Genomic DNA, 27,087 nt, shown 5'->3' with positions numbered 1-27,087 from the left:
CAGCAGGGAGTCTGCTTCTCCCTCTGACCCTCTTCCCTCTCGTGCTCTCTATCTCTCATTCTCTCTCTCTCTCAAATAAATAAATAAAATCTTTAAAAAAAAAAAAAAAAAGAAAGTGTAGTTAGTAGCCCTAAGCTACTAGAACCCAGAATATTCAACTAGAATTAGAACCTTGTTTTCTTGGTTATGCTTATTATTTGAAAATCACTGTTACATTTTTCAGAATAATAAAAATAATTTACTAAGCACTGATTAACACATGGTACTTATTATTTACCTAAAAATTATGGACCTTTTCCTCTTAGAGGGTTTTATAATATCAGTTACAATACTTCAATGACTTTTTAAAGTTTTTTCTTCTTTCATATTTTATCAGAAAAGGGATAGGATGTAAAGCATGGCTTAGAAGCAGAGTGCTTTGTTTATTCCTCATTATCAGAGGACTGTAGATCTTGAATCCATTGCTAAGGTTATTTTTGCAAGTAAATAATCTGCTACTGTATTCTGTCCTTGGTGGTAGAATGCACAGTGCCTAATAATTTTTTTTTAAGATTTTATTTATTTATTTGACAGAGACACAGCAAGAGAGGGAACACAAGCAGGGGGAGTGGGAGAGGGAGAAGCAGGCTTCCCGCCGAGCAGGGATCCCGATGCAGAGCTTGGGGTCATGACCTGAACTGAAGGCAGGTGCTTAACGACTGAGCCACCCAGGCGTCCTGTGCCTAATAAGAATTTGTCTGGTCTCTGTCCCAGTCCTGGCACAGAACTTCTAGATCCCTGGTAATTTCTTAAGTAATAGGAGTGTTATCCTAATGAAGGAAAGATGAGCCCCTATATAGCTTCAGGATAGGGGCTGGTTACCAGAGGGCTTGAGCCAATCGGGCCTCTCGGAAAGGGAGGAGGTTAGAGATTTGAGTTCAGTGATATGGCTAATCATCAAATCAGTCCTGTGTATGCAGTGAAGCCCATTAAAAACTCTAGATACCAAGGGCGCCTGGGTGGTGCAGTCAGTTAAGCCTCCCACTTTCAGTTTTGGCTCAGGTCATGATCTCAGGTCGGGAGATGGAGCCCTGAGTTGGGCTCTGCACTGACTGCTTGGGACTCTTTCTCTCCCTCTCCCCTCCCCCTCCAAAATAAATAAATAAATCTGTAAATCTAAAACAAAAAACAAAAAAAAACCCTCCAGATACTGAAGGTTAGTGGAGCTTCTTGGTTGATAAACACATTGTGTGTGTGTGGTGGTGGCAAGTAACATACCCTGATTCCACAGGACAGAGCATGAAAGCACTGCATTCCCTCCCAGACCTCACCCATTTGTGTATTCATTTGTCTGGTCCTTCAGATTTGTAGCTCTTGTTTTGTTTTTGTTTTTAAGATTTTATTTATTTGACAGAGACACAGCGAGAGAGGGAATACAAGCAGGGGGAGCGGCAGAGGGAGAAGCAGGCTTCCCGCCGAGCAGGGAGCCTGATGTGGGGCTCCATCCCTATGACCTGAGCTGAAGGCAGACGCTTAAGGACTGAGCCACCCAAGCGCCCTGATTTGTAGCTCTTGTAATAAAACTGCAATCACAAGTAATAGTGCTTTCCTGAGTTCCATGAGTTTTCTAGTGCATTATCAAACCTGAGAATTATGGAAACTCCCAAATGTATAGCCAGTATGTCAGAAGGGCTGGTGGGCTGGGGACCTCTGAAGTCAGGGCAGTCCTATTGGGGTCCATGCCTTTTAACAAGTGACGTCTGTGCCAACTCCAGGTGATTAGTGACAACTAAATGGAGGTACTGGGTTGAAACAGAATAACTGCTGTATACTCTTGGTTTCCAGTGAATAAACTTCAGTAATTAAAGTGTATTTTAGTGTTAGCTAAATATAGTATGACTCTTTAATTTTGATGTGATCAAGAATGAAATATACTGTGAATTTCTTAGAAATTCAAAGTTTACTAGATTGATATTGATGTACTTTTATTAATATCTTGAGGGTGCCTGAGTGGATCAGTTGCTTAAGCGACTGCCTTTGGCTCAGGTCATGATCCTGGAGTCCCGGGATCGAGTCCCAGGATCGAGTCCCGCGTCGGGCTCCCTGCTCGGCGGGGAGTCTGCTTCTCCCTCTGACCCTCTTCCCTCTCGTGCTCTCTATCTCTCATTCTCTCTCTCTCAAATAAATAAATAAAATCTTTAAAAAAAAAATCTTGAAACAAACTTTTAAGATTACCAGGGTTCATGGTTTTTTTAATTGATGATTATTCCTCAGTAGGGTCTATGAATTTTCAGAGATCCCAGCTTCTTTTGCTTGATTCCCTTTATGACCAGCAAGATTGCTGACTGGATATAGAAGTTGTGTTTTTAGAAAGTCTAACAGGCCCATCATGGGTTAAAACCTATAGCCTTAATTAGTAGCTAGTAGTGGATATATGGCTTCTTCTATGAAGAATAGAGAGCATCCATAAAAAATGGGCAAATTCTGTCCCATATTTAAAGAACTGCATTTATTATGTATAGGAGCACAGTAAAAAGCAATCTAGAAAGTTACCAAGGAATATAATGCACAATATAGTCAGGGACTACAAACATAGTAGCAGACTTTGTATTTTAACGTATTTCAAGTGCTTTATGGGAGTTAAATTTTGGGGGCTCAGTCTTTCTAGAAGTACCCCTTTGCACTCTGGTATATTAGGTAAAAATATCTGTCACATTTCTTTTTTTAGTTATACATTATATTTTTAAATATATGTGCTATAAAGTGGGCTTTGAAATCCAAATTTGATCTAATGGTCATTCACATTATAGCTTTGCATGAAGCAGATGCACTTACTTCACTGGAAATTTTCTGAAATATTTAGACCATGGGTAATCTGGAGGCAAGGATAAAATAATTGAATATCTAAATTTACTGAAAAGATTTTTGCTTATGTATAATTCTCTGTGTAAGTTGACTTGGAATAGCTTTCATATTTTTTCCTTTTTTTTCTTTTTCTCTGGTAAAACCAGAAACAGGAGCTATATTAAGTAATTAAACTATTGGTAAATATTCCTAGTGAAACCCTAAATGCACCCAAGAGTTTCTACCTTAATCAGGGCAAAATAGCCTTTAGATGAAAGTTAGGCAGGATTGTTAGACCAGGTAATGGATTAGTTTCCTCTACTTTGTATCTCATTTTTGTGAGAGTGATATTCATTGTCAGTTGTAAAGTCCATACTTGCTTTTTTCCAAATGGGGAGATTTTTGTGTCATGGCCTAATACTTCTCTAATCTGCTACTTCTGTATTCTAATGAGTAGTTATTCCTGTAAACTAGAAAGGCAAAAAATGAGTGAGGTCTGCTTCTCGAATTCTTCCTTGCTAGTCCCAATCATAACAATCATTTGCCTTCCAGAAGTGTGCAGTATCCTGGAGGGGAGTATACTGACTTGTGTGCCCACTGGGGCACCCTCAGCCAGTGACCTTGCACACTGCATGGGTGTATGTGTGGGGGCTATTCAAAGGTCTGCTTTGGGCCATCTATCCCTGATGATAAATGTCAGTATACCACCTGGCTGTCTGGAAAGATCCAGATAACCTCCTTGGTGATTTCAGGATTTATAATGGATCAGTTAGTTCCTTTTTTCCTTCGGTCCAGGAGTTCCATAGGCTACCTTCCCCAGCTCTTTGGTTTTTCTCTTGTTGTTTTGTGAAGGGAGAGTGTCCAAAGTTTCTGCAAACCTTGACTAGGATACAGAACTTTCACAGTATCTGTGGGCCAATAGCCCCCTCAGAGTAGAAGTTTTGCCTTTGTCCTGAGATCATTCAGACCTTGGAGGTATAGACAGGAAGATTCCCTGGCAATTAGGACCCTACATTATCATTATTTAACTCTTTAAAGAGAAGACTGAATGTCTAAAAGTTGTAGACATCTGGGTAACCTATTCAGAACTTTTTTATACTCTTCAAAGCTGCAGTTAGAGAGGTTTAGTGTGAATTTCCTAACAGCCTGTGTCCTTAACGGTCGTAAAACTTCCTCCAAGAGTTGACACTTCCTAGTTAATAGCACATAAAGGGATAGTTGATTAAATGGAATCTTAGTACAGAGCATACTTCAGCTCCTGTTTGCATAGAATGATTTCTTAAAAGGTAGGTTACTTACAAGATTGGATATAATATGATTTTGTCCCTATCTTACATATTGGAATGCTTTTTAAAACAGACTTGATTTTTAGAGGAGTTTTAGATTTTAGAAAAATTGAGAAGATAAGAGTTCCCATATACCTCATATCCCCCCCCATGCACACAGTTTTTCCTGTCATTAACATCTTACAGTAGTATATTTGTTACAGTTAACAAATCAATTGATACATAATTGTTAACTAAAGTCTATATATATCCTATTCAGATTTCCTTAGTGTTTACTTAAAGTCCTTTTTTCTCTTGGTGGATCTCATCCAATATGCCACATTATATTCAGTTATCATGTCTCCTTAGGCTCCTCTTGGCTGTGAGTGCTTCTCAGACTTCCCTTATTTTTGATGTCCTTGGTAGTTGGGCAAATATTCATCAGGTATATTATAGATTGCTTCTCTTGGGATTTGTCTGATATTTTTGTCCAGTTTAGAGCAGAGCTATGGGATCCTATGGTAAGACTGTGCTTAGCAAGAAATTGCCAAACTGGGGGCACCTGGGTGGCTCAGTTGTTAAGCATCTGCCTTCAGCTCAGGTCGTGATGTTCCTGGGATTGAGCCCCGCATCAGGCTCCCTGCTCTGCGGGGGGCCTGCTTCTCCCTCTTCCACTCCCCTCCTTGTGTTCCCTCTCTTGCTGTGTGTCTCTCTCTCTGTCAAATAAATAAATAAAATCTTAAAAAAAAAAAATTGCCAAGCTGTCTTCCAAAGTGGCTGTACCAATTTGGATTCCCACCAACAGTGAATGAGAGTTACTGTTACTTCCTGTACTTGTCAGCATTTGGTATAGTCCGTTTTTTGGACTTCAGCCATTCTGATAGGTGTGCAGAAGTTGGGGTGTAATTTTTAAAGTTGGTCATTTTGTCTTATATTTTGTCTGACTATGGAAACATTAGCTTTCTCCTGATACTTCTCTTCAAATCAGCATTGAGAAGAATATATGTGCTTTTTTCCCATATGAATAACTGTTACAAATGTTTAAATAGTATTTCACTTCTTACATTAAAATACAATTACCTATTCTCTGTGCTTTCTTATTACTAATAGCTTATAAGCTGTATACTATAGGTGTTAAGCTACATTCCATTGATGTTAATGTCTCATGTTTATTGCTTTTGTTTAATTTGTTATTCTCATTTTCCATTCTTCAAAGTCATTTTGCTTTTGTGTTTGTGTTTCTTTGTTTATAAAGTTTTTTGTTTCTGTTACATTATGTAGTTTTGTACCAATGGCTAGAAGCAGATCGTCATGGCAAGAGCCAAGATACTGCAAATACGACCTCAGGTAAAAATAAAAATAAAAGTAAAAATAAAAATTAAGGTGTTAGAAATCATTATTTTAATTCACCCCAAGCCCATCATAACTGTTTTTTTTTCAGTTTTGCTTGGGCAAAAATAGGTATTATATTGTATTTCTGTTCTTTCATCTGCATCTTAATTTTTGTAAAGAACTCATTTGCTTCAAGCCTTGAAAAAATTATTCACTGGTCTTAAGCTCTCTTGGCAGATACATGCTATTTTCTTAGAAGGAAGGGCTGAATTGCAGCTTAAATTTAGTAGCAGTTTACTTGGCAGTATTACTTGGAATTAAGTTTATATGCATTTGTAGTGGGGAATATTAATATTTGCACAAATTTATAATCCTTGTTCATTTCAGTATAGTGTTTAAAAGGTGGATTTTAAGTAAAGAATGCTTATGTATCATTTCAGTTGCCTGGGAACCCAAATTCTTAGACTGATTCATTTCTCCTGCTAAGTCCTCGCAGTAAATTCTAAGTTAGAAGTTCATTTATAACATGGGTTCAAAATGAGAAGACTAGGTTCTTCCCCCCACTGCCCATCTCCAAAAGTCGTCTTCAGGATTCTCTTCTTTGGCTGGTAATAGTAGTGATAACTGCATCCACTCATGTCTAAAGCCTTAACAGTTATCAGAATTTCTACATGGTTGGTTGTTCCCTTAATTTACTTCAAAATGGTATTTGCCAAGACAGCTATATATATACAGCAATGACCTTTCCTGTTGCCCCCCCTTTTTGGCAGTCTAGTAGCTTGTGGTGGTGGTGGTGGTTCTGTTTTTCTTTTCTTAGATATGTGTTTCTGTTTCATTGAGTGTTTTCATTTTTTTGTTTTTGTGAAATTTTTTCTCTCTGAAAAAGGTGGTTTTCCTTCTCTATCTTCTGGGTGATTCCATTGTGCTTCAGGAGGGTGTGGTGTTGTTCCTTAGTTAACAGAACAATTATATTGAAAATGGCACTGTCATGGCTTTTCTGATTTATCCTCTGTCCCATTAATAACTTGATATATGAATGAAGATAATGTTACTATTTTAACCAGACTCAGGCAGGAATTCATTAAAAGGTAAGTGTTGCAAGGAGTTATATCTTGCATTATGTGCTGTTTCTTCTGCCCCCACAGTGTTTCACATTTTATTTACACTTATGATAAAAATAAACATTTCTGGTATATGTTGGTGGGTGAAGGAGAGGCATTCTTGGTTGCTGTATATTATCTGAGGATATCCTGTTCCTGTGTCAGTAGCAGAGTCAGCAGCATAGACCTTTAGAACCAAGAGGGAATTTTTGTTTTGTGTTTTCTGTGACTTAAAGTGAAGTGAAAAGTAGTCTTTTTTATTTTTTAAGATTTTATTCATTTGAGAGAGAGTGAGAGCAAGAGAGATCACAGAGGGCGAGGGAGAGGGAAAAGCAGACTTGTCCACCGCTGAGCAGAGAGCCGAATGCAGGGCTCTATCCCAGGACCCTGAGATCATGACCCGAGCTAAAGGCAGATGCTTAACCAACTGAGCCACCCAAGTTCCCCTAGTCATCGTCTTTTTTTTTTAATGAAGAAGTGAATAATCTAAAAATTCTTAGTGTTTGCATGAGAATCTTGTGTCAGCTTAAAGAATGTCATTTGCCCTTCCTGAAGTCAGGTATTCTGAATCCTGACTCTTCTTCAGGCACACTGACTCATGGACAGTTCCACATTTTTCCATTGACTTTGTAAGCATACTCTATAGGCATGTTGCAGAAATTCATAAACCATCCTCAGGGATGCTTTTGACACTTTTTCTTCTAGAAGTGAAAGCTCTCTATTCTGTCTCTTAGAAGATAAATATATGGAGTAGAAAACTAGAGATGAAACATTTGCCTAGGTAAGTAAGAGGAATCCAGAGGAAAACAATCATTAACCAGAGCTTGTTAGAAACAATACAGTTTCTGCAGCAAATCTATTTAATAAACTATGTGCCTTTATTCAGAAAAGCTTCTGTGTATTTTATATTGCGGTTTCCAACAAGATTTTAGAGTGTAACTTTTCCCTCCTTTTGTGATCTGTTAAGTTTTGCACTAAAAGGTGTTTTAGTATCCATCTTTTCATATTTTTACCAAAAATGGAAATTGAGTCTTAACTAGATGCCCAATTATGATTTATAAATTACTTGGTATTTTTACTTGTACAAATACTGGTAAGTAGCATTTATCTTTTGATATAATAGTTTGTGTTTTATACAAACTATTCTTCAGTCTCAACTTTTTGACATTGAGAATTTAAGAGCCATCCACATTAACATATTTTATGGAACTGAGGCATTTGGGGGAAACAGGTCTCATGGGAATTAATTTGGTCAAGAAGATAAAGAACTGAGCTGACAGCTATAACTGAAGTTTATTTATATATAATAATCGAAGTATAGCCTGCCTTTATTTTTCCTGAATTTTGACAGGTGATGAGTTTGGCTTGGAATAGCTTGTTTCTTTTCATAGTTTAGTGTGTCTACTAGACACTCAGTAATGATATTTCTAATTCTGTTAATTCTGTTACTTGTAAAAGCCTGGATGCAGTCACACTTGTCAAATTTCTGTGGCAGCTCAAGCAAAATTGCCTCCTTTGAGTGCAGCAGCGTTGTGTCTGTCCATGTACAAAATCTTAGGATCAGAAGTATGATTCAGGATGCTAAATTCGGGATGTTTTGTTAATAAATTAGATGTTTCCAGGTAGATTTTTTTATCATCACATAGTGAAATGAGGACAATAATTAGGTTACAGCAAAGATTATTTGAGTAGATCTTGATTTTTAGTATAGTTGTCTGCCCAAGATGTTGAAATTCAGATTCTGAAGTTTTAAATGCATATTTTTTATTAACAGTTTCTTTTCAGTAACCTTTCATTAACAGTTCCATTGAGAATTTTACAACTCAGACTGTTAGAGGTAGAAATTGAATCAGATTTCAACATTATCTGTCAGTATATCTAAAAAATAAAACTACATGCTTTTGAAACAATTCTAAATATCAACTAATTATTAATTATTTGTTATAGGTGAAAACTTTGACCAGAGTCCTTTGAGAAGAACATTCAAATCCAAAGTGTTGGCCCACTATCCTGAGAATATAGAATGGAACCCTTTTGATCAAGATGCAGTGAACATGGTATGTAGTTTTTTTTACTCTTTAGCCTTCTTTTTATTTCGTTAAGATGACAGTGTCTACGTTATTTCATTTGATGTTTTAAATAATTCTTTAAGGTAGATAATATTGTCCTCATAGACGTGGAAATGAAGCTCAGAGAAGTTAAGTTACTTTTCCTACAGTCCCCAGGGCAGATAAATGTATGTAACAGACCCTCAAAGCCAATTTTCTTTGTTTTTTATGTTTTTATTTAAATTCCAGTTAGTTAACATACAGTGTAATAGTAGTTTCAAGTGTACAGTATAGTGATTCAGTACTTACAGACATCACCCGGTGCTCATCACAAGTGCACTGCCCTCCTTAATCCCCATCACCTATTTCACCCACCTCCCCTCTGGTAACCATCAGTTGGCTCTCTGTAGTTAAGAGTCTGTTTCTTGGTTTGTCTCTCTCTTTTTATCCCCTATGCTCATTTATTTCTTAAATTCCACATATGAGTGAAATCATATGGTATTTGTCTTTCTCTGACTGACTGATTTCACTTAGCATAATACTATCTAGCTCCATCCATGTTGTTGCAGATGGCAAGATCTCATTCTTTTTTATGGCTGAGTAATAGTCCATTGTGTGTATATACCTCCTCTTCTTTATCCATTTGTCACTTGATGAACACATGGGCTGTTTCCATTATCTGGCTATTGTAGATAGTGCGGCTTTGAACATCCGGGTGCATGTGTTCCTCAAAGCCCATTTTCTTTTCCTACTGTTAAGCTGTGTTTGGGTTTGTATTAATTAATACATAGAAGCTTTGATAAAGAGTAATATTTCTTTGCTTGGAGAGGATCCTGATAGAAGGAACACGATTACAGTTTTCATATTTCAAGGAATGTTGTATGATGGGCCTGTAATTTATTATACTCACAAAGTAAAGAGGAAAAGGAACTTGAATTCATCATTTAGACATTAGTAGGAATTTGTGTATAAGGAATTTGAATTAATGCAGTGAGTTACCAATGGTGGTTATAAGTCCCTTAAGAGATTCTTAGAAATAGTCATAGTTTTCAGATTATTTAAGGAGGGTCCCAGTAAGAAGCCTGGGTAATACTTTGGGATTCCATGAATGGAATTCTGTGATTATAAGAATCAGGGTACACCTAAGTGAGCAAATCAGATATCAGGCATAATAGGCACAGAAATAATTAACAGTGGACTGAGACACTGATAGATGTAGTTCTTTTTTAGAATTTTAAAGGTAGTAGAGCTTAAAAGATCCCATTATGAAATGATACTGTAATAAGGTAAGGAAATTAATATACAATAGATACCTGCCAGATATCTCATGTATGTTACTTTCACATATGCTGACATGTGCCCAGTGAGAGTTCTTATATTTTACAGAGATTACTAACCCAGAGTTATGCAGGGAGTCTCAGAGGTTAAATCCAGATCATTTTTACTCTCTAGCTCACTTTTTCCCCAACTACATGCTGCCTCCCTCCCCCAAAGAAAAATGATATAACTTAGTTTTGACCTGCACCAAAATGACGTGGGTCACATTGGATCTTTTGTGGTATTTCTGTATCACAGTAAATTCATTCCAGTCTGAGTTTTCTACAAAGAGGGAGTAGTGGTACTTTTTCTAAGTACAGATACCCAAGGCACTTGGCTCTCTGACTTTGATTCCTCACAGAACACAGTGTAGTTATTTCTCTAATTGGAGATGCCATTTTGCTGGACATTAATACTGTGGGGCCTCGTCTTTGGTGAAGACAGCACCATAGATATTAAGTAGAACACAACTGTTTGTTATATTTATGACACTTGGAGGAACACAGGCAAGCTTCTGACTAAAATTGTCAACAAACAGCAATGACAAAAAATAATTTATCAGCTGCTGTGCCAGCAAATTAATAGAAAAGTATTAAAGAAAAGAGTGTCTAAATGAAGCAATGGAAACCTAGATAAGAATGTAAATAGATTACAACACTTCTTAAATTAGTAAGGTATTTCAAAGTATAAATTCAGCTGTGAGAAACTAGAATGGTTTTTACTACAGTATGAATCCATAGTCATTTGGAACAAAATGCCACACTTGGTGTGTTTTCTTTCTGTTAATCATTTGAATGCATTAATAGTGAGACATCTATGATAGCTTTAGCCTTGGTCTGTAAAGCATTCATCTTTAAAGCAGGGATCAGCTTCCTTAATCTTTGTTACTTTCTTTCCTCTTGCCTCTGGGATTATGTTATGTAAGCAACCAAAGTCTCCTATGAAGAATAAACACTTAGGCTTGTGTTTGATGGTTAAGCACCACATAGCATTTTGGTTATTGCTGCAAATCTAAAAGGAATTGCTGGCTTTCCTTGAAAATCTCTGAAAAGCATCCCATTAAACTAGTCTGCATTTGGGTATAGATTTGCTGCCCTTATTTCCCTCTGATTTATTAGTAAGTACATGTGTATGAAGCTATAATTCCCACCTAGAGGTATAAAGCTTTCTTCTTGCCTTTAGCAAAATCCTACTCCCAGCGAGTCATCACCTTCTATAATATCAATCATTTTTTAACAAGCAACAGTGGTGCTTTGAAGAAGGGTCATTAATCTCATACAGAAATTAAATACGCCAAAGCAATGAACTTTGTTAAATAAAAAAAAAAAAAATTCCATGAGTGCCATGCAAATGTAATAGAAAATAAATAATGACAGGTGAAATTGTTTCTGAATTAATTGCTTTTTATGTCTCTTTTGGTTACTGATTGAGAGATCTTCATGGAAAAAAAGGGGTAGGAGAAAGTATCATAAAAGAAAACAATACAACAGTCATATACCCAGAACTGACACATTTCAACATTGACGAATTTGCTTCAGGTCGGTGCTTTTTCTCTTAAATGAAGCAAAGCATTGCAAATGGAGCCAAAGGTCCCCTGCCTCCTCCTCCCCCATTTCAGATCTCTTTGAGGTAATCTGCATTTTGGCATCCATGACTATTTATATAAGGTTCTGGTCAGCAGATCTTATCTTTAAGAATGTAGTGAACCTAGGGATTGTTAGGAAGAAAATATGATCAATACCTTTTTAAGCAGCTTATATGAAATATAAAGATTCTGTATTGTATATCTATTCTAAATGAAACATCTGATATATGATTAAATTTTAAGTAACTAAAAGTCATATAACTGTGGGACGCCTGGGTGGATCAGTCATTAAGCGTCTGCCTTCGGCTCAGGTCATGATCCCAGGGTCCTGGGATCGAGTCCCACATCAGGCTCCTTGCTCAGCAAGGAGCCTGCTTCTCCCTCTGCCTGCCTCTGTCTCTCTCTCTCTGATAAATAAATAAAATCTTAAAAAAAAAAGTCATAACTGTTATAAAGCTTTTTATAATCTATAAAGCTCTAAGTTTACAATTTACTATTTACTTTGGTCACAAAAAAGGGTAGGGTGGAATGATGAGCAAAGAGCAAAGGTAAAGGGTTGACTGAAGAAAACCTATTCAGATGCCCATCTTGTACGATTTGAAGGAAAAAGAGCTATATATACTTTTTACGGACTCAGCAAGTTCTTGAATTTGAGATGGATAACCCTTAGTTAGATTAATAGGTTTGACATTAGAATGAAAGTAAGACCTCATTTTCATCCAAGTTTAAGTTCTCATCTCACAGTAAAACCATAGGAATGGGGCTCTAATCCAGCCATTACCAGGGAAGCCCACTGGTTTTCTTAACTTTGGAGCTAGAATATTTCATGGGCATCTCAAACTTAACATGCCCAAAACTGAATTCACAGTCTTCCCACTAGCCTTGGTCAGTGAATGGTACAGCCATCCATGTAGTTGCCTAAGCCGAAAATCTGGCATTATCCTTGAAAGTTCTCACTTTCTTACCCTCTCCATGTGCAGTCAGTTATCTATCTACCTCTCTCTGTTTCTATACACCCAAACCTTAGTCCAAACCCCCAAACTCTCTTACCTGGACTTCTGCTCCTTTCCATTCTTCACACTAAAGCTTCTGCTTCTGCGGCCACTTCTCTTGGGAGGATTCTTCCACTTCTCCTTCCCCTGGTGAATTCTTACCCTTCAGGTTTCATTTTAAACACAATTTTTTCAGAGAAGCCATCTCTGACCACCCTTCCAACATTCAGTCAGGTCCCATCAGGTTCTCTTAGGACCTTTTAGCACCTTGTACCTTTTTGTAGCACCTATCACAGTTGGAATTAAATGATTATGTAGCTAGTTATCAGCTCTGTGTCTCCTGCTGTAATGTAAGCACCGTGAAGACAGGTACAACTCTCGCTTATTCATTGCTGTATCCCTAGTTTTACGCACAGTAGAGGCTGAAGTCATTGAATAAATAAAGGAATGTTTGCTTACTTACAATACTTCCCTTTCCTGTCTTTGTCTAGTCAGGTATTACCTCCCCTGCAAAGTCATCTTAAGCAGAAGTAGTTAGGTGCTCTCTCTTCTCTATTTCTATAATGTCTTGAACATACTCCGCAGCAGCACTGATCGCATTATTTTATAGCCATTAGTTTGTCTTTTTTACCAGACTGTGAACTCCCTGAAGAGATTATTTTTGTATTTGTCTTTCGAATTACCAAGATCTAATGTAATATATGACATAAAGTAAATATTGATTAAAGGAAAAAGGAGGGAGAGAGGGAATGAAGGTAGGAGAAAGGAGGGGCAAATAGACCAACTCTGAATAATTTCTTTTATTTGTATAATAAGAGAAGGCATGGAAGTCACTGAACTATAGAAGATGGAAAAAGGAATTGTTAAAATTCTAGCCAAACCACCTGAAATAGTCCAGAGGGATAATAAGGACATGTAGTTGCTCAAGGAGGGGGGTACACAGGACTGTGAGCTTACTTTGGCTAAAGTAATCTGATTACCAGTAGCAATCTGGTAAACAGTGACAGCCCTAAATGTTTAGTTGTTTTATTGTGGGAGAGTGGGTTGGAGAGGGGCTGTTGTCAGTAAAAGGCAGTATTAGGGATAACAAGAGATTGTTGAATACCCTAATGAACAAATCTTGTTTTATGTCTCAGGTTTTCTGAAAAATAAACCTGACAATTCATCATACAAGAACTCTCACTTTTAAAAATGAAAAGGCAGTAGCATTTTCCAAGTCATGGTTCCCAGATTAGAAATGTAATTCTTACTTTTTTTGATTCGTAAGAAGAGAATTTAAGAATTCTTAACATCTGTTATCTGTAGCATAGAAAGTCATTCTTTACTTTGAGCACAACTTTTGGCAAGCTTTTCCTGTAAATGTTTGAATGCATGCTCAAGAAAGCTACAAAACCTTAAGGGAATATTTGGCAGCTGTGCAAAAACAGTTGGAGCTGTAATCTTGTGGTTTATGATGTCAGGAAAGCCTATCAATTAAATTAAATCTTTATTTTGACTTCGGAGGTCACTATGTTTCTGTATTACCTACTACATGTAAAAAGAGAACTGTAGACTTAATCAGGAGAGGAGCTAATCTGGTCCTGTACCCCTAGCTGTTGTTTTGTTTTCTTGTTCATTTGTTTGTTTATTCATTCAACAAATACATATATGGTGTGCACTATCCCAAATAAATTTGAGCATAGCCTGGAGTAAGAGGGATTCAAATCTTCCTTCCTACAATCTTTATTAATTGTAGTAGATGTGTCAGATGAGTTTTTATTCATAAATCAGCAGAGGATCTCCTCTTGTTGTTAAAGAAAGCAGTTTTAATGTGAAGACATAACTATGAAAAGGTCCTGCCATGGCCTTTCCTTACACAACTATTCCCAAGATGAGTAATAAACAAATTTTCCTCTAACAAAGTCAGGTATTTATGTGTGTTTACCTAACTCTGTGTCTTCTTCTACCCAAATATACGTAGTAATTTAATTCTTTTCAACATATATAAAAATAATTATGTAAAGCTACCTTCGTAATTTCTAGGTCTCATATTCAGTGATATGAAATATAAAGACATTTTCACTGACCTAATAATACTAAACTGCATGGTTTTTGCTTTTTGCTTTTTATATTTATTATCAGTCACCTTTTATGGCCTCAAATAGTATATTGTTCTGTGTGTGGTACTCTTACACGTTTATAGTCATAGAAATATAGCACCAGTCCTTGAGTCATTTACAGTCTAGAGATCCAAACAAAATAGAGAAACTAGTAGTGTGTGTCAGTATACAATGTACATTTGTATACAGCAGTCCAAGACTTTAATTTCTTCCCCATATACTAAAGACTTTCTAGAGAAAAAGTGACATTTTAATGGCGTTTATAGGATGAAAACAGTATTTTTTATGGAATGATAAAGGAAGGTTCTTTAAGATAGTATTTATGTGGAAACTTAAAGAAAGTAAGGGAGTGTTTCCATTATTCATTGCTGTATAACAAACCACCCCAGTACTATTTAAGTGGCTTAAAACATGGGTTATGGGTTAGCAATTTTTTTTTCATAAAAGGCCAGATAGTAAATAGTTGAGGCATTGTAGGCCATACAGTTTCTGTCAGTTACTCATCTCTGCTGTTGTAGTGCAAAAGTAGACACAGACAATGCTTAAATGGATGAGCACTATTGTGTTCCAATAAAATTTTATTTACCGAAACAGGTGGCTGATTGGATTTGACCTAAGGACTAAAGTTTGTTGACGCTTGATTTAAAACAACAAAACTGTTACTTTGCTTACAAATCTGCAATTTGGGTAGGGTTTAGCAAGCACGCTCTGCTCTACTGGGTGTCAGTTAGAGTGATTCAGAGGCTAAAGACTGGAGTCTTCTGAAGGTTCAGTCACAGATATATCTCCAGGGCTAGGAACATCGCCAGGGAATCCTCTATCTCTGTATGATCTCTCCATATGGTCTCTAGCATGGTAGCTTCAGGTTAGTCACATTTCTTATATGTTGGCTCAGAGCTCCCAGTGTATGTGACCAGAGAGAGAGATGGAAGTTGTACTGCATTTTTAGCCCGAAAATGTTACTTGTTACCTTCATTACATTTTACTTGACTAGGCCAGGAGTGGGCAAACCAGCCCTTAGGCCAAATCCAACTGGCTACCTATTTATAAATAAAGTTCTATTGGAACAAAGTCATGCCCGTTCCTTTATGTGTTGTCAGTGGCTGCTTTTACATACACTACAATGGTAGTGCTGAGTAGCTGTGACTAAGATTTTAAGGCCTGCAGAGCCTAAAATATTTATTATCTGGCTTTTTTACAGAACCAAGTTTTCAGGTCCTTGCTGTAGGCACTCTCAGTGAGCCATCCATGGTGTTGATGAGATCGTGGCTATTGTGGACATTGCTGCTATAAACATTGGGGTGCAGGCGCCCCTTCGGATCACTACATTTGTATCTTTGGGGTAAATACCCAGTAGTACAATTGCTGGGTCGTAGGGTAGCTCTATTTTCAACTTTCTGAGGAGTCTCCATACTGTTTTCCAGAGTGGCTGCACCAGCTTTCATCCCCACCAACAGTGTAGGATAACCTCCCCCCATCTTGCATTCTGTTCCCCACCCACAGAAAACATGTGTCACTTCCTCAGACCCTCATGTTCTGTCTTGTGGGCTTTTGCACATGTATCCTCTCTGCCTTCTCTTCATCTCACTAACAGCTATACTCATCTTCAGGTTTCCACTTAGACTTTATTTTTTTCCGGTAGCTGCTTCTTTTCTAATTTATGTCCTCCTGCTGTGTTTTTTCCATGGCAGTCTGTATTTACCCTTTCATAGCACTTCCCATACTTTATTTATAGTTTATGATTTTTTAGTCATCTGCCGTCCTTACTGGACTGGAAGCTCCATAGGAGCAGGAACATGTCTGTCTGTCTTTCTCACCTGTATCACCATCATAAGGCCTGGCTCATAAAGATACTTAATAAAATGTTGACAGTTTGAATGAAGGCCATGTAACTTTCAAGGTGAATTGCATTTTCTTAGTAACGTGGGGAGAACTTCTAAATTTCACATCAGATTGATTGTTAAGTCTGAAAAAGAAAAATGTAATAACTGTGGTAAAATTATTTCTATGCAGAAAGCATATTGCAGTACAAAAATAGTAATACATAAAAATTAATAATGATCATTATGTTAGGATAGTTAAATTACAAGTTTTTTTCCTTAGTATATTTCAAATTTTCTGTAATTTGTTTTCTTAAAATGTTTTAAAGAATGAATTCAAATTGCATCTTGAGAATCTTAAAGATAGTATCTTCAACTCCTCAGGTAATTTTGTTCCCAAGTCTGACTCAATCCTGGGTAGTTACCAAGACCTAAAGCATAATATCTACTGGAGTGAATCTAAAATGTCTTTGTTTCTACTCTTCTGCTTCAGTAAATCAAAAAATCATTCCATTTTAAAGTTTCTCTTTCTAAGATCAAGTATCATATTGTTCAGAATAGTGAAAATGATACTATTTTTATTTTTTTTTCAATTTATCAAATGGGCCTTCACCTACTTCCCTATTCCTCTGAAACATTACCATCATTGCTCCAAAAATGGTACTTAAGTATTTGTAAAGTGTCTTTGACTGTTTTGCCTTCAAGTCATTGATTAGCAAATGTAGATAAAGAAAATGAGGCTCAGAGAAGTGACATGCAGCGCTGAAGGTCAGAGGCTTGGATAAGAGGTTTGCTGGGAACAAGTCAAAGATCTTTCCATTCTTAGTCTTAGTCAACCCTTCTGCATGTGATACACAGTAAAGATGGTTCTCCTTGTCTATATATATTTTAAAAATAATTTTATCTGTGTGTCAGTGAGGAACTTACAGTGTATTTCTAACTTAAGGCTGCTGCTAATAATATTAAATATGCTTAAAACCTGTGTCCTTTGGAGTCCTGTTGTGTTAACAACAACAGACATTCTCTCTGGTTTGAAGTTACTTGTGTACTGCATTCTGATACTTTTTCCCCCTTGCTCCACAGCTGTGCATGCCTAAAGGACTATCTTTCAGAACTCAAACTGACAATAAAGACCCTCAGTTCCACTCATTTATAATTACCCGGGAAGATGGTTCTCGTACCTATGGTTTTGTTCTCACTTTTTATGAAGAAGTTACAAGTAAGCAGATCTGCACAGCCATGCAGACGCTCTACCAGATGCACAACGCCGAGCACTACAGCGGCGTGTATGCTTCGTCTTCCTGCAGCATGGATTCACTGGCAAGCAGTGTTGACGAGGGAGATACAACTTCCCTTTTGAAACTCCAGCGATACAACTCCTATGACATCAGCAGAGACACGCTGTATGTTTCAAAAAGTATATGTTTGATCACACCGCTGCCTTTCATGCAGGCCTGCAAGAAATTCCTTATCCAGCTTTACAAGGCAGTTACCTCACAGCAGCCGCCGCCCTTGCCGCTTGAGAGCTACATCCATAACATTCTCTACGAGGTACCCCTTCCACCTCCAGGGAGGTCACTGAAATTTTATGGTGTTTATGAACCCGTCATCTGCCAGAGACCTGGGCCTAGTGAACTCCCCCTCTCCGATTACCCTCTTCGAGAGGCCTTCGAGCTTCTGGGATTGGAGAACCTGGTGCAGGTGTTTACCTGTGTTCTTTTAGAGATGCAGATCCTTCTCTACTCACAAGGTAGGTCTTCCCTGGATTTTAAGTCTCCCTCAAAAAAGTTCTTAGGAATCCCAATGACTACATTTCCATGGGGAATATTACCAGAACCAAATAATTAATGGTCAGAAGTCTTCTGTTTTGTGTAAAAGGAGCACCTGTTTAAGGTGGGACCAGAGGCTAAGATATTACTTCTCTTTGAGGTGTCGGTGGCTGTGGAGAAAAACAGGAAAGCGTACAAAAGCCTTAATCTGGCTGACTTGAGTGTATTTATTTTTTAATGGAAATGGCCCTTTTTTCCAGATAGTACCTGATCATCATAAAAAAAACACATTTCAGGGCGCCTGGGTGGCTCATTTGTTAAGCGTCTGCCTTCGGCTCAGGTCATGATCCCAGGGTCCTGGGATCGAGCCCCACATCGGGCTCCTTGCTCTGCGGGGAGCCCGCTTCTCCCTCTCCCACTCCCCCTGCTTGTGCTCTCTCACTGTCTCTCCTCCTTCTCTCTCAACTAAATAAATAAAATATTTTAAAAAAAAGAAACATTTCTTTTCATAATGGAAGTGAGAGAATGATGTTAGTACCAAGAACATGTAGCTGTCTCATTCTTTGCAGATGAGGAAGGTTCACATCAAAACTCAATTGACATTGGAAAGGCATAAATGAAACTGTTGACTCTGAAGCTTCCTAAGGCAATCAACTTTGGATCTTTGCCTGTGGGAGATTTCACTAGATGTGACTCTCTTGGGTCTAACAGCTCTACTGGAGTTATGTGGAGTGTTCTTGTTTTATTTTGCTTTTATTCCCAAAAGGAAGTTACCTTTATGATGTTTTTATTCAGCGTTCTCCCAGCACATACTTAAGAAACTTAACAAAATTTGAGTTTTATTTTAGGAGTGCATTTATGATGGCTAATTTTGAGCTTAAACTTAGGGTACTGGTTCCGATCTGAACATGATTTTGTAGAGGAAATATAGATGCTCTGTCTTAATGGATAGCGAGTTGAAAGAAAACATAAAATGGTTGCTGCAGGGAGCCTGGGTGGCTCAGTTGGTTAAGCGACTGCTTTCGGCCCAGGTCGTGATCCTGGTAGTCCTGGGATCGAGTCCCGCATCGGGCTCCCTGCTCGGCGGGGAGTCTGCTTCTCCCTCTGACCCTCTTCCCTCTCGCGCTATCTCTCATTCTCTCTCTCTCAAATAAATAAATAAAATCTTTAAAAAAAAAATGGTTGCTGCATATTGATTGGTTCTTTGAAAAATGTGGCACAAATATTTGGGTTAGCTTTTTGCTAACTTGTATTTAGGCTAGCAGAATTGTAGTGCAATCTCCTGACTGCTGCCGTCAAGCTTATTTTACCACTTTCCTTTTTTTCTTTTCTATTTTAAATTATAAGTGAGGCTGAGCCAAGTAGGCTATATTTGTACTTCCCCATCTTGTGTGTATGTTGACACTATTTGTGTGTTGACAGCCCTTCACGAGGTTGTATTTTCTTCAGTTTATCCTACATAATGTTCTTTGATAATGTGTTCTGATGCCTCTGTTTTTATTGTCAGGAAGTTCTCTAATGACCAACTGAAATTCTTTCCTTTCCTCTTGCTCTCACTTTCTTAGGTCTTAGCATTACCTGCAGATCACTTGTTTGTATCTAAAACATGTAGCTTTAAGTAATTCTCTCTTCCTTTCTATTTCTTCCTTTCTTGCTTTTCTCCCTGAAGCCAGGGTAGGGGTTAGAGTTGCTGGAAGGGGACAGGACTTGGAACTAGATACCCTCAGGTGTATTAACCTATGAGAAAAAATAATTTCAGTCCTAGATTTACAAGGGATCTTCAAGGTCGTTTAGTTCAGTTTTGGTTCTGCATAGAGAAGCAGTTTGGACCAGAAAGAATATTGGTTTTTGAAGTCATAACAATCCTAGGTTCAAATATCTGCTCTGTCCCGTACTAACTGTAAGCATAGACAAGTTATATAATCTTCCTCAGTGTCAGTTAATTCATCTTTATGGAGATAACAGGGTTTTTTCCCTCTCTCTCACTGATGTATTGTGAAGGTTAACTAAGAAAACCTGTACAGGACACTTGGGCCATAATTGGCACTAAATGATAGCCGATATTATTGTAATTATTATTAGTTTTATTAGTCCTATACAATCCTCTATAAATTATGTATATTTTAAGTTGCATGGGTCCAACATATTACTGCATTTAAAGTATAGCTTTGTTAAATTAAATAGTCAAGGCATTTGTTTTCAGGGTTGAGGGCCTAATAAATGTTCTCTTATACTGAATGTTAGGGCTTTTTTTTTTCTTAGCAAAAAAACCCTTTCATTATCACACTTTCTCTTTTAAAAAAAGCACTGTATGTCTCACTGCGTGTGGTCTGTCCCGAGCTCTCATCTTTCTGCTGTTTGATTAGCTTATCCCCCCTGGTTCATGGAAGCTGTTGAAAAGTTATAGTTGATTAATATCCGCCAATTTAATTCAGTTTCAAATGAAGAAGCATGAGTATTTATGAGCATGTTTTTGTACTAAATGAGGTGTTTTTTATTGGTTTTGTGGGGGTTTTTTTGAAATTTGGTTTTATACAGGGAACAATAGATGAATCCTGAAATTATAGGTGTCTGTCTTTCTCTCCCTCTCCCCAACCCACCCACCTTTTAAGTGTCCCTACCAAAGAAAGTCTCATATGGTAAATTTATAAGAATTCACTGAAATCACTCTATGTTAGGAATTGTACTATAAAAATGCCGTGTATGTTGTTTTGGGGATTCTTCTCTCTTCAATAGTGAATTACTGCTCTTATCCATGTTTTATGAAAGGGAAGTTGAGGCTCAGGGAAGCTTAGTAACCTTCCTGAGATCACACAGCTATTAGGTAATGGTGTGGAGCTAAGAATGGGGCTTGGATCTTTCTTTCTCCAGAGCATTTAACCACCATGTTAACTGTATTGAGCACTGCACTTAACCTTTCCTTATCTGTCTCAATATATATTTTTAAATTATTAACTCACCCTGCCAATCTGTTATAAAGGGATCATGCTAAATAACCGTAGAGTATGAAATGAAAGCTCTGTGTAAATGAAGATTTTAATTTTGACAATGTCTCTCCCATTAGAGAAAGAGATTTCATTTAAATGAATGAAATAAGAGTTATTATGTTGATTTGTACTCTGGTGCCCTCCTTCATTCTTCCCGTGTTAAGGGGGTTTTAATAACATATAATACTCCAATTCTTACTAAGAAAGCCATGCCATAGATTTAAAACATTGTAAGTGCTAAACAATTACTGTGAAAACCCAAAGTGAATCAAAGTAGATGGATTTTAGTGATGAAAATTGTCCTTCTAGACTGATTTGAAATTCTGGTCCATAGCCCATTTAAACAGATTCAATCTGCTATTTAGAGAGTGTGTATATCACACTCACTTTGTGGTGGTAACTAGCTAGAAATTTTAAGTAGAGAATGCACCCAGGAGTTAGAGGCTCTTTTCCAGGACCCCAAATCAGAAAAGATCACTTTCTTTTGTACCCTGGAAATACCTGCAACAGGACAGGGGAAGTTTGGATACGATCCTCTTTTCAAAGGAACAGTGGTGAAATAAAAGATGGGTGAACTTAAACATGAGTGTCTAATTTTTGATACCAGTAATTAGTCTCAGGAACAGTTTTGGGGCGTTGCTTACCTTCTTTGGTTCTCCACAGTGGAGATAAGCAGTTACCCATAGCTCACACTGGACTGACACGCCAGCCTGTAGGCCTTCACAATGCCCCTCTCCCCTCTATTCTTCCCCTCCCTCTTCTAAGTTGTGCATGAATTAACCTTGTCAGAAAGTAGAAGCCACTTAACGGTTTTCTTGAAAAAGTGGGAGGCCTCCTAATCACAAATTGCTAGTTGTGCTCAACTGAACACCATAGCTTATTGGTTATAGGGTTTCATAACAGCAAACTTGGTATTTTGATGGCAGAAAGTGGGTTCCCATGACCTATATCCTAAAAGCAGTAGAGTTTGACTAACTTTGGCCATTGTCTTTATATTAGCTTTATTTTGTGATAAGTAGAATTTTAATATAAAGACTCTCTTGTTGATGTTTTGTTTTATAGTCAAGAAATTAATCCTTTGTCAATTACATGTGTAGTCCATATCTTCATCTAATTTGTGGCTCTTAATTTTCTTTTAGGGGTCTTTGAATTAAGATGCTCTTCATATTCATGAATTTGAACTTATCGGTCTTTTAACTTATAACTTTCTGTTTCAGAAATTCTCTATTCTGAGACCATAAAAATAGACTGCATTTTTTTCTAAATGTTTTAAGTTATATTTAGCATTTAAGGCCTTACTGTATAAGAAACTGATTTTTTTAAATTGATTTTTGCTTGTTGTAAGGAAGAAATCAAATTTAATATTTTAGAAATATCTATAACTAGTTATTGTAGTTATTGAATAGACCCATTCTTCCTTCCTCTGAGCAGGAGTGCCACTTCTGTCATATAGAAGTTCCTGTATGTGAGAGTATATTTCTGGTGTATTTCAGTTTATTCTGCCAGTCTTTGTTCCTATACTAAATAACTATAGCTTTAAAGTAAGTCTTGGCATCTGGTAGGACGGTTCCCTCATTACCTTATTTTTTACCCAAGAAACAGACTAATTTATTCAATATACATTTTTCACATGTGTCTATATGTACACTACAATACAAAATAATGACATCATTTTAGCACTTAGCTGAAAGAGAGCATTCAAAATCATTAATCCTTTGAATCTATAGTATCATCATTAGAACTTTGTAACATAGATAATGCTGTGTTACAGATAAATCTACCTTCTTTGTTTGGAATTGCATTGAATCTGGGCGACTGGGTGGCTCAGTTGGTTAAGCGACTGCCTTCGGCTCAGGTCATGATCCTGGAGTCCCGGGATCGAGTCCCACATCGGGCTCCCTGCTCGGCAGGGAGTCTGCTTCTCCCTCTGACCCTCTTCCCTCTCGTGCTCTCTATCTCTCTCATTCTCTCTCTCTCAAATAAATAAATAAATCTTTTTAAAAAATTTAAAAAAAAAGGAATTGCATTGAATCTAATTTGAGGACAATGACGTATTTAAAATATTGAGTTTTCCCTTCCATGAAATGTATCTCTATTTCTAAGGGTCTTGTTTAATGTCTCTCAGTAAGGTTTTACAATAGTAGATAATTACAAATAATGACAGTTTTTTCTCTTCTGTTCCAATATTTCTCACTTTATTTCTTTTTCTTGCCTTACTACACTAGACTCCCCAGTACAGTATAGAATAGAATTGATAGTAGCAGCATCCTTGTCTTTTTCCTGCTTTTAAAAAGAGCACATTTATCTATCTCTTTATTTATTTAAATTTTATTTATTGAGAGAGAGAGACTGCTGGGTGGGTGAGGGCGGGGGACAGGGCAGAGGAAGAGGGAGAAAGAATCTCAAGCAGGCTCCACGCCCAGCATGGAGCACGAGGTAGGGGGCCTTGATCTCACAACCCTGAGATTATGACCTGAGCTGAAACCAAGAGTTGGACACTTAACCAGCCGAGCCACCCAGGTGCCCCTAAAAAGAACACTTAGTGTTTCACTATAAAGTATAACATTTGCTGTAGTGTTCTTGGTGACTACCTTGTACTAGGTTAAGGAAGTTCCCTTTATTCATAGTTTGTTCAAGTTTTCAAAAATCATGAATTCATGTTGTATTTTATTGGATGCTCTTTCTGCATCAAGTAATATGACCATGTTTTTCTCCTTTTGATCACTAAAGAAGGTGAAAAATCCATCCCTGTATTCCTGAGATAAACCTTACTTGGTTACAATGTATTATTAATTTTTAAATATGGCTTGATTTAGTTGGCTAATTTTTTTTATTAGAATTTTTTCATCTGTGTTTTTTAATGATTTGACTTACAATGTTCACTTCTTGTACTGTCTTGTCTGGCTTTGGAATTAAGGCTATTCTAGCTTTATACACTGAGTTGGAAAATGTTCTCTTTTTTTTCTGGAAGCTAGAGATAACTTTATTTAAGGGTGTAGTTATTTGTTCCATGACTAAGTTTGAGAGAATTTGTCTGTAAACTGTTTGGTCTTGTTGGGAAGATGTAAGGTACCAGATTAGTCTCTAATAATTTATTTAGGTTCTCCTTCCCTTCCTGCCCCCCTCCTTCTACCTTCTTTCCTCCTCCTCTTCCTCCTTCTTCTTCACCATTACCATCACCTATAAACAAAGACCAAATATGTTTTATTGTACCACAGGCTACCCCCCCCCCCCCGGTATTTGACCATGGATCCCATATAGCAAAAGAATCCTGATAGTTAAAAGATGCTGGCACATTACTAGTCCTTACTAGTCCCATTCAGTCATTAACAGTTAGTTCAGTCCATCATCCTTATTGTATGAAAATGTCTCCCAGGTTGAGGTCACTCAGGTTTGCAGACTTTCATTTGCCCTTGTCAGGTTCCAAAAGCAGTAGTGGTCTAAGCAATACATGGTTTCATCTTTCAAGGCATCTGGTATAATTGAGCTAAGAGACAATATTATCTCTTGCTTTAAGCCCCTTTGAGGTGTTAATGTATATGGGATTTCCCTTACTATATAACTCATTTATTCTTTCCTTTACCCGCAGCTACTATTCCTCCTCCTTTTTATTTAAGGAAGGGCACAGCTTAGGTTCCAGCTTAGGTTCAGCTCCAGTACAGATAGATTTCAGGATTCTACAAGTGACAACAGAATCTGGCACTCCTTACACATTCCAGAGTGAGTCCTATGGGAAGGGCACAGCTTAGGTTCCAGCTTAGGTTCAGCTCCAGTACAGATAGATTTCAGGATTCTACAAGTGACAACAGAATCTGGCACTCCTTACACATTCCAGAGTGAGTCCTATGGGAAAAGAGGCTCCTGGTTCTTTATCTCCTCCTTGCATTCTCCTTGTAACAAGATCCTGTATAAAGTTTCCATTTGATTTTGGAATTCATCTAAACATTGCCTTCTCCATTAGAATGTTTTTCCAGCATTACCTAAGACATCATGAGTATTTCAGATTTCAAGATTATTTTATGTCTTTCATTCATAGGAACAGTTTAATGTCCAGTAAGTAAGCTAGTAATTGCCTCTCATGGAAGTTCTCTAATCCAACATCCCAGTACTCATTACTGGGAGGTGCTCACAGATTTTTGCCATAGTCTGTCTGTGCTGGGCACATAGGGCTGTGGTGTGGAATTTGTCCATACCAGGACTCCTGCTGCTTTTCTATACTGTGCAGGCTCAGGCAGTCTTATCCCCATGTAGCATGTCCAGTTAATACTGCTTGAAGGGCAATTTATGTGCTTTCTGTTTTACTTCTGGGGGAAGTATTCTGCAGTCATACGAAATATCCATTCGCATAAAACATTCAGGTGAAGCCTATTTATTTACTTATTTTTTGTTTACAATTTAGTTAACATATTCTGGAGTAGAATTCAGTGATTCATCACTTACATACAACATTCAGTGCTCACACAACAAGTGCCATCTTTAATACCCATCACCTATCTAGCCCATCCCCCACCCACCTCCCTCCATCAACCTTCAGTGTGTTCTCTGTTAAGAGTTTCTTACGGTTTGTTACCCTCTCGCCTTTATTTCCCCCCTTCCCGGATACTCATCTGTTTTCTTTCTTAAATTCCACATATGAGTGAGATCATGTATTTGTCTTTCTCTGACTTATTTCACTTAACATAATACACTTTAGCTCCATCCACGTTGTTGCAAATGGCAAATTTCAATTTTTTGATGGCTGAGTAATATTCTGTTGTGTGTGTGTGTGTGTGTGTGTGTGTGTGTACACCATATCACCACATCTTCTTTATCCATTCATAAGTTGATGGACATTTGGGCTCTCTCCATAGTTTAGCTGTTGTCGATAATGCTACTGTAAGTATCATGGTGTGTGTACCCCTTCAAATCTGTATTTTTGTATCCTTTGGGTAAATACCTAGTAGTGCAATTGGTGGGTTGTAGGGTAGTTTTATCTTTAACTTTTTGAGGAACCTCCACACTGTTTTCCACAGTGGTTGTACCAATTTGCGTTCCCGCCAGCAGTGCAAGAGGGTTCCCCTTTCTCCGCATCCTCACCAACACCTATTGGTTTCTTGTGTTGTTAATTTTAGCCATTCTGACTGGTGTGAGGTGGTGTCTCATCGTGGTTTCAGTTTGTATTTCTCTGATGATGAGTGATGTGTTGAGCATCTTTTCATGTGTCTGTTAGCTGTCTAGATGTCTTCCTTGGAAAAGTGTCTAGTCATGTCTTACTTCTTTATTTATTTAAAGATTTTATTTATTTACTTGATGGAGAGAGAGAGAGGGATCACAAGCAGGCAGAGTGGCAGGTAGGAGGGAGAAGGAGAAGCAGGCTCCTCACTGAGCAGAGAGCCCGACATGGGGCTTGATCCCAGGATCGTGGGATCATGACTTGAGCCAAAGGCAGACACTTAACTGAGCCACCCAGGCGCCCCTTTATTTATTTATTTATTTTTAAAAGATTTTATTTTCTTCTGCCCATTTCTTAACTGGATTATTTGTTTTTTGGTTGTTGAGTTTGATAAGTTCTTTATAGATTTTGGATACTAACCCTTCATCAGATATGTCATTTGCAAATATCTTCTCCCATTCCATGGGCTACCTGTTTCCTTTGCTGTGCAGGAGCTTTCTATCTTGATGAAGTCCCGATAGTTCATTTTTGCTTGTTTCTCTTGCCTCCAGTGATGTGCTTGGCAAGAAGTGGCTGTGGCCAAGGTCACAGAGGTTGCTGCCTTTATTCTCCTCTAGGATTTTGATGATTTCCCATCTCACATTTAGGTGTTTAATCCATTTTGAATTTATTTTTGTATGTGGTGTAAGAAAGTGGTCAGTTTCATTCTTCTGCATGTTACTGTCTGGTTTTCCCAACACCATTGGTTGAAGAGACTGTCTTTTTTCCATTGGATATTCTTTCCTGCTTTATCAAAGA

General features: G+C 37.7%; 1 protein-coding gene across 1 annotated transcript in view; it reads left to right on the top strand.

The window, feature by feature from the left end:
• Positions 1–27,087, top strand: part of DENND5B (DENN domain containing 5B) — a 187,613-nt gene that overhangs the window by 69,334 nt on the left and 91,192 nt on the right. Inside the window, exons 2-3 of the mRNA XM_028113302.2 lie at positions 8,468–8,577; positions 17,465–18,131. Of these exons, the coding sequence (XP_027969103.1) occupies positions 8,468–8,577; positions 17,465–18,131 (777 nt within the window). The remainder of the gene's footprint in view (positions 1–8,467; positions 8,578–17,464; positions 18,132–27,087) is intronic.

Source organism: Eumetopias jubatus, unplaced genomic scaffold (genome assembly GCF_037043125.1).
Source record: "Eumetopias jubatus isolate StellerSeaLion01/CBP00866 unplaced genomic scaffold, mEumJub1_p1.0 scaffold_8, whole genome shotgun sequence".
NCBI classification, from domain to species: domain Eukaryota; kingdom Metazoa; phylum Chordata; class Mammalia; order Carnivora; family Otariidae; genus Eumetopias; species Eumetopias jubatus.
This window is presented reverse-complemented; position numbering and strand designations above follow the sequence as displayed.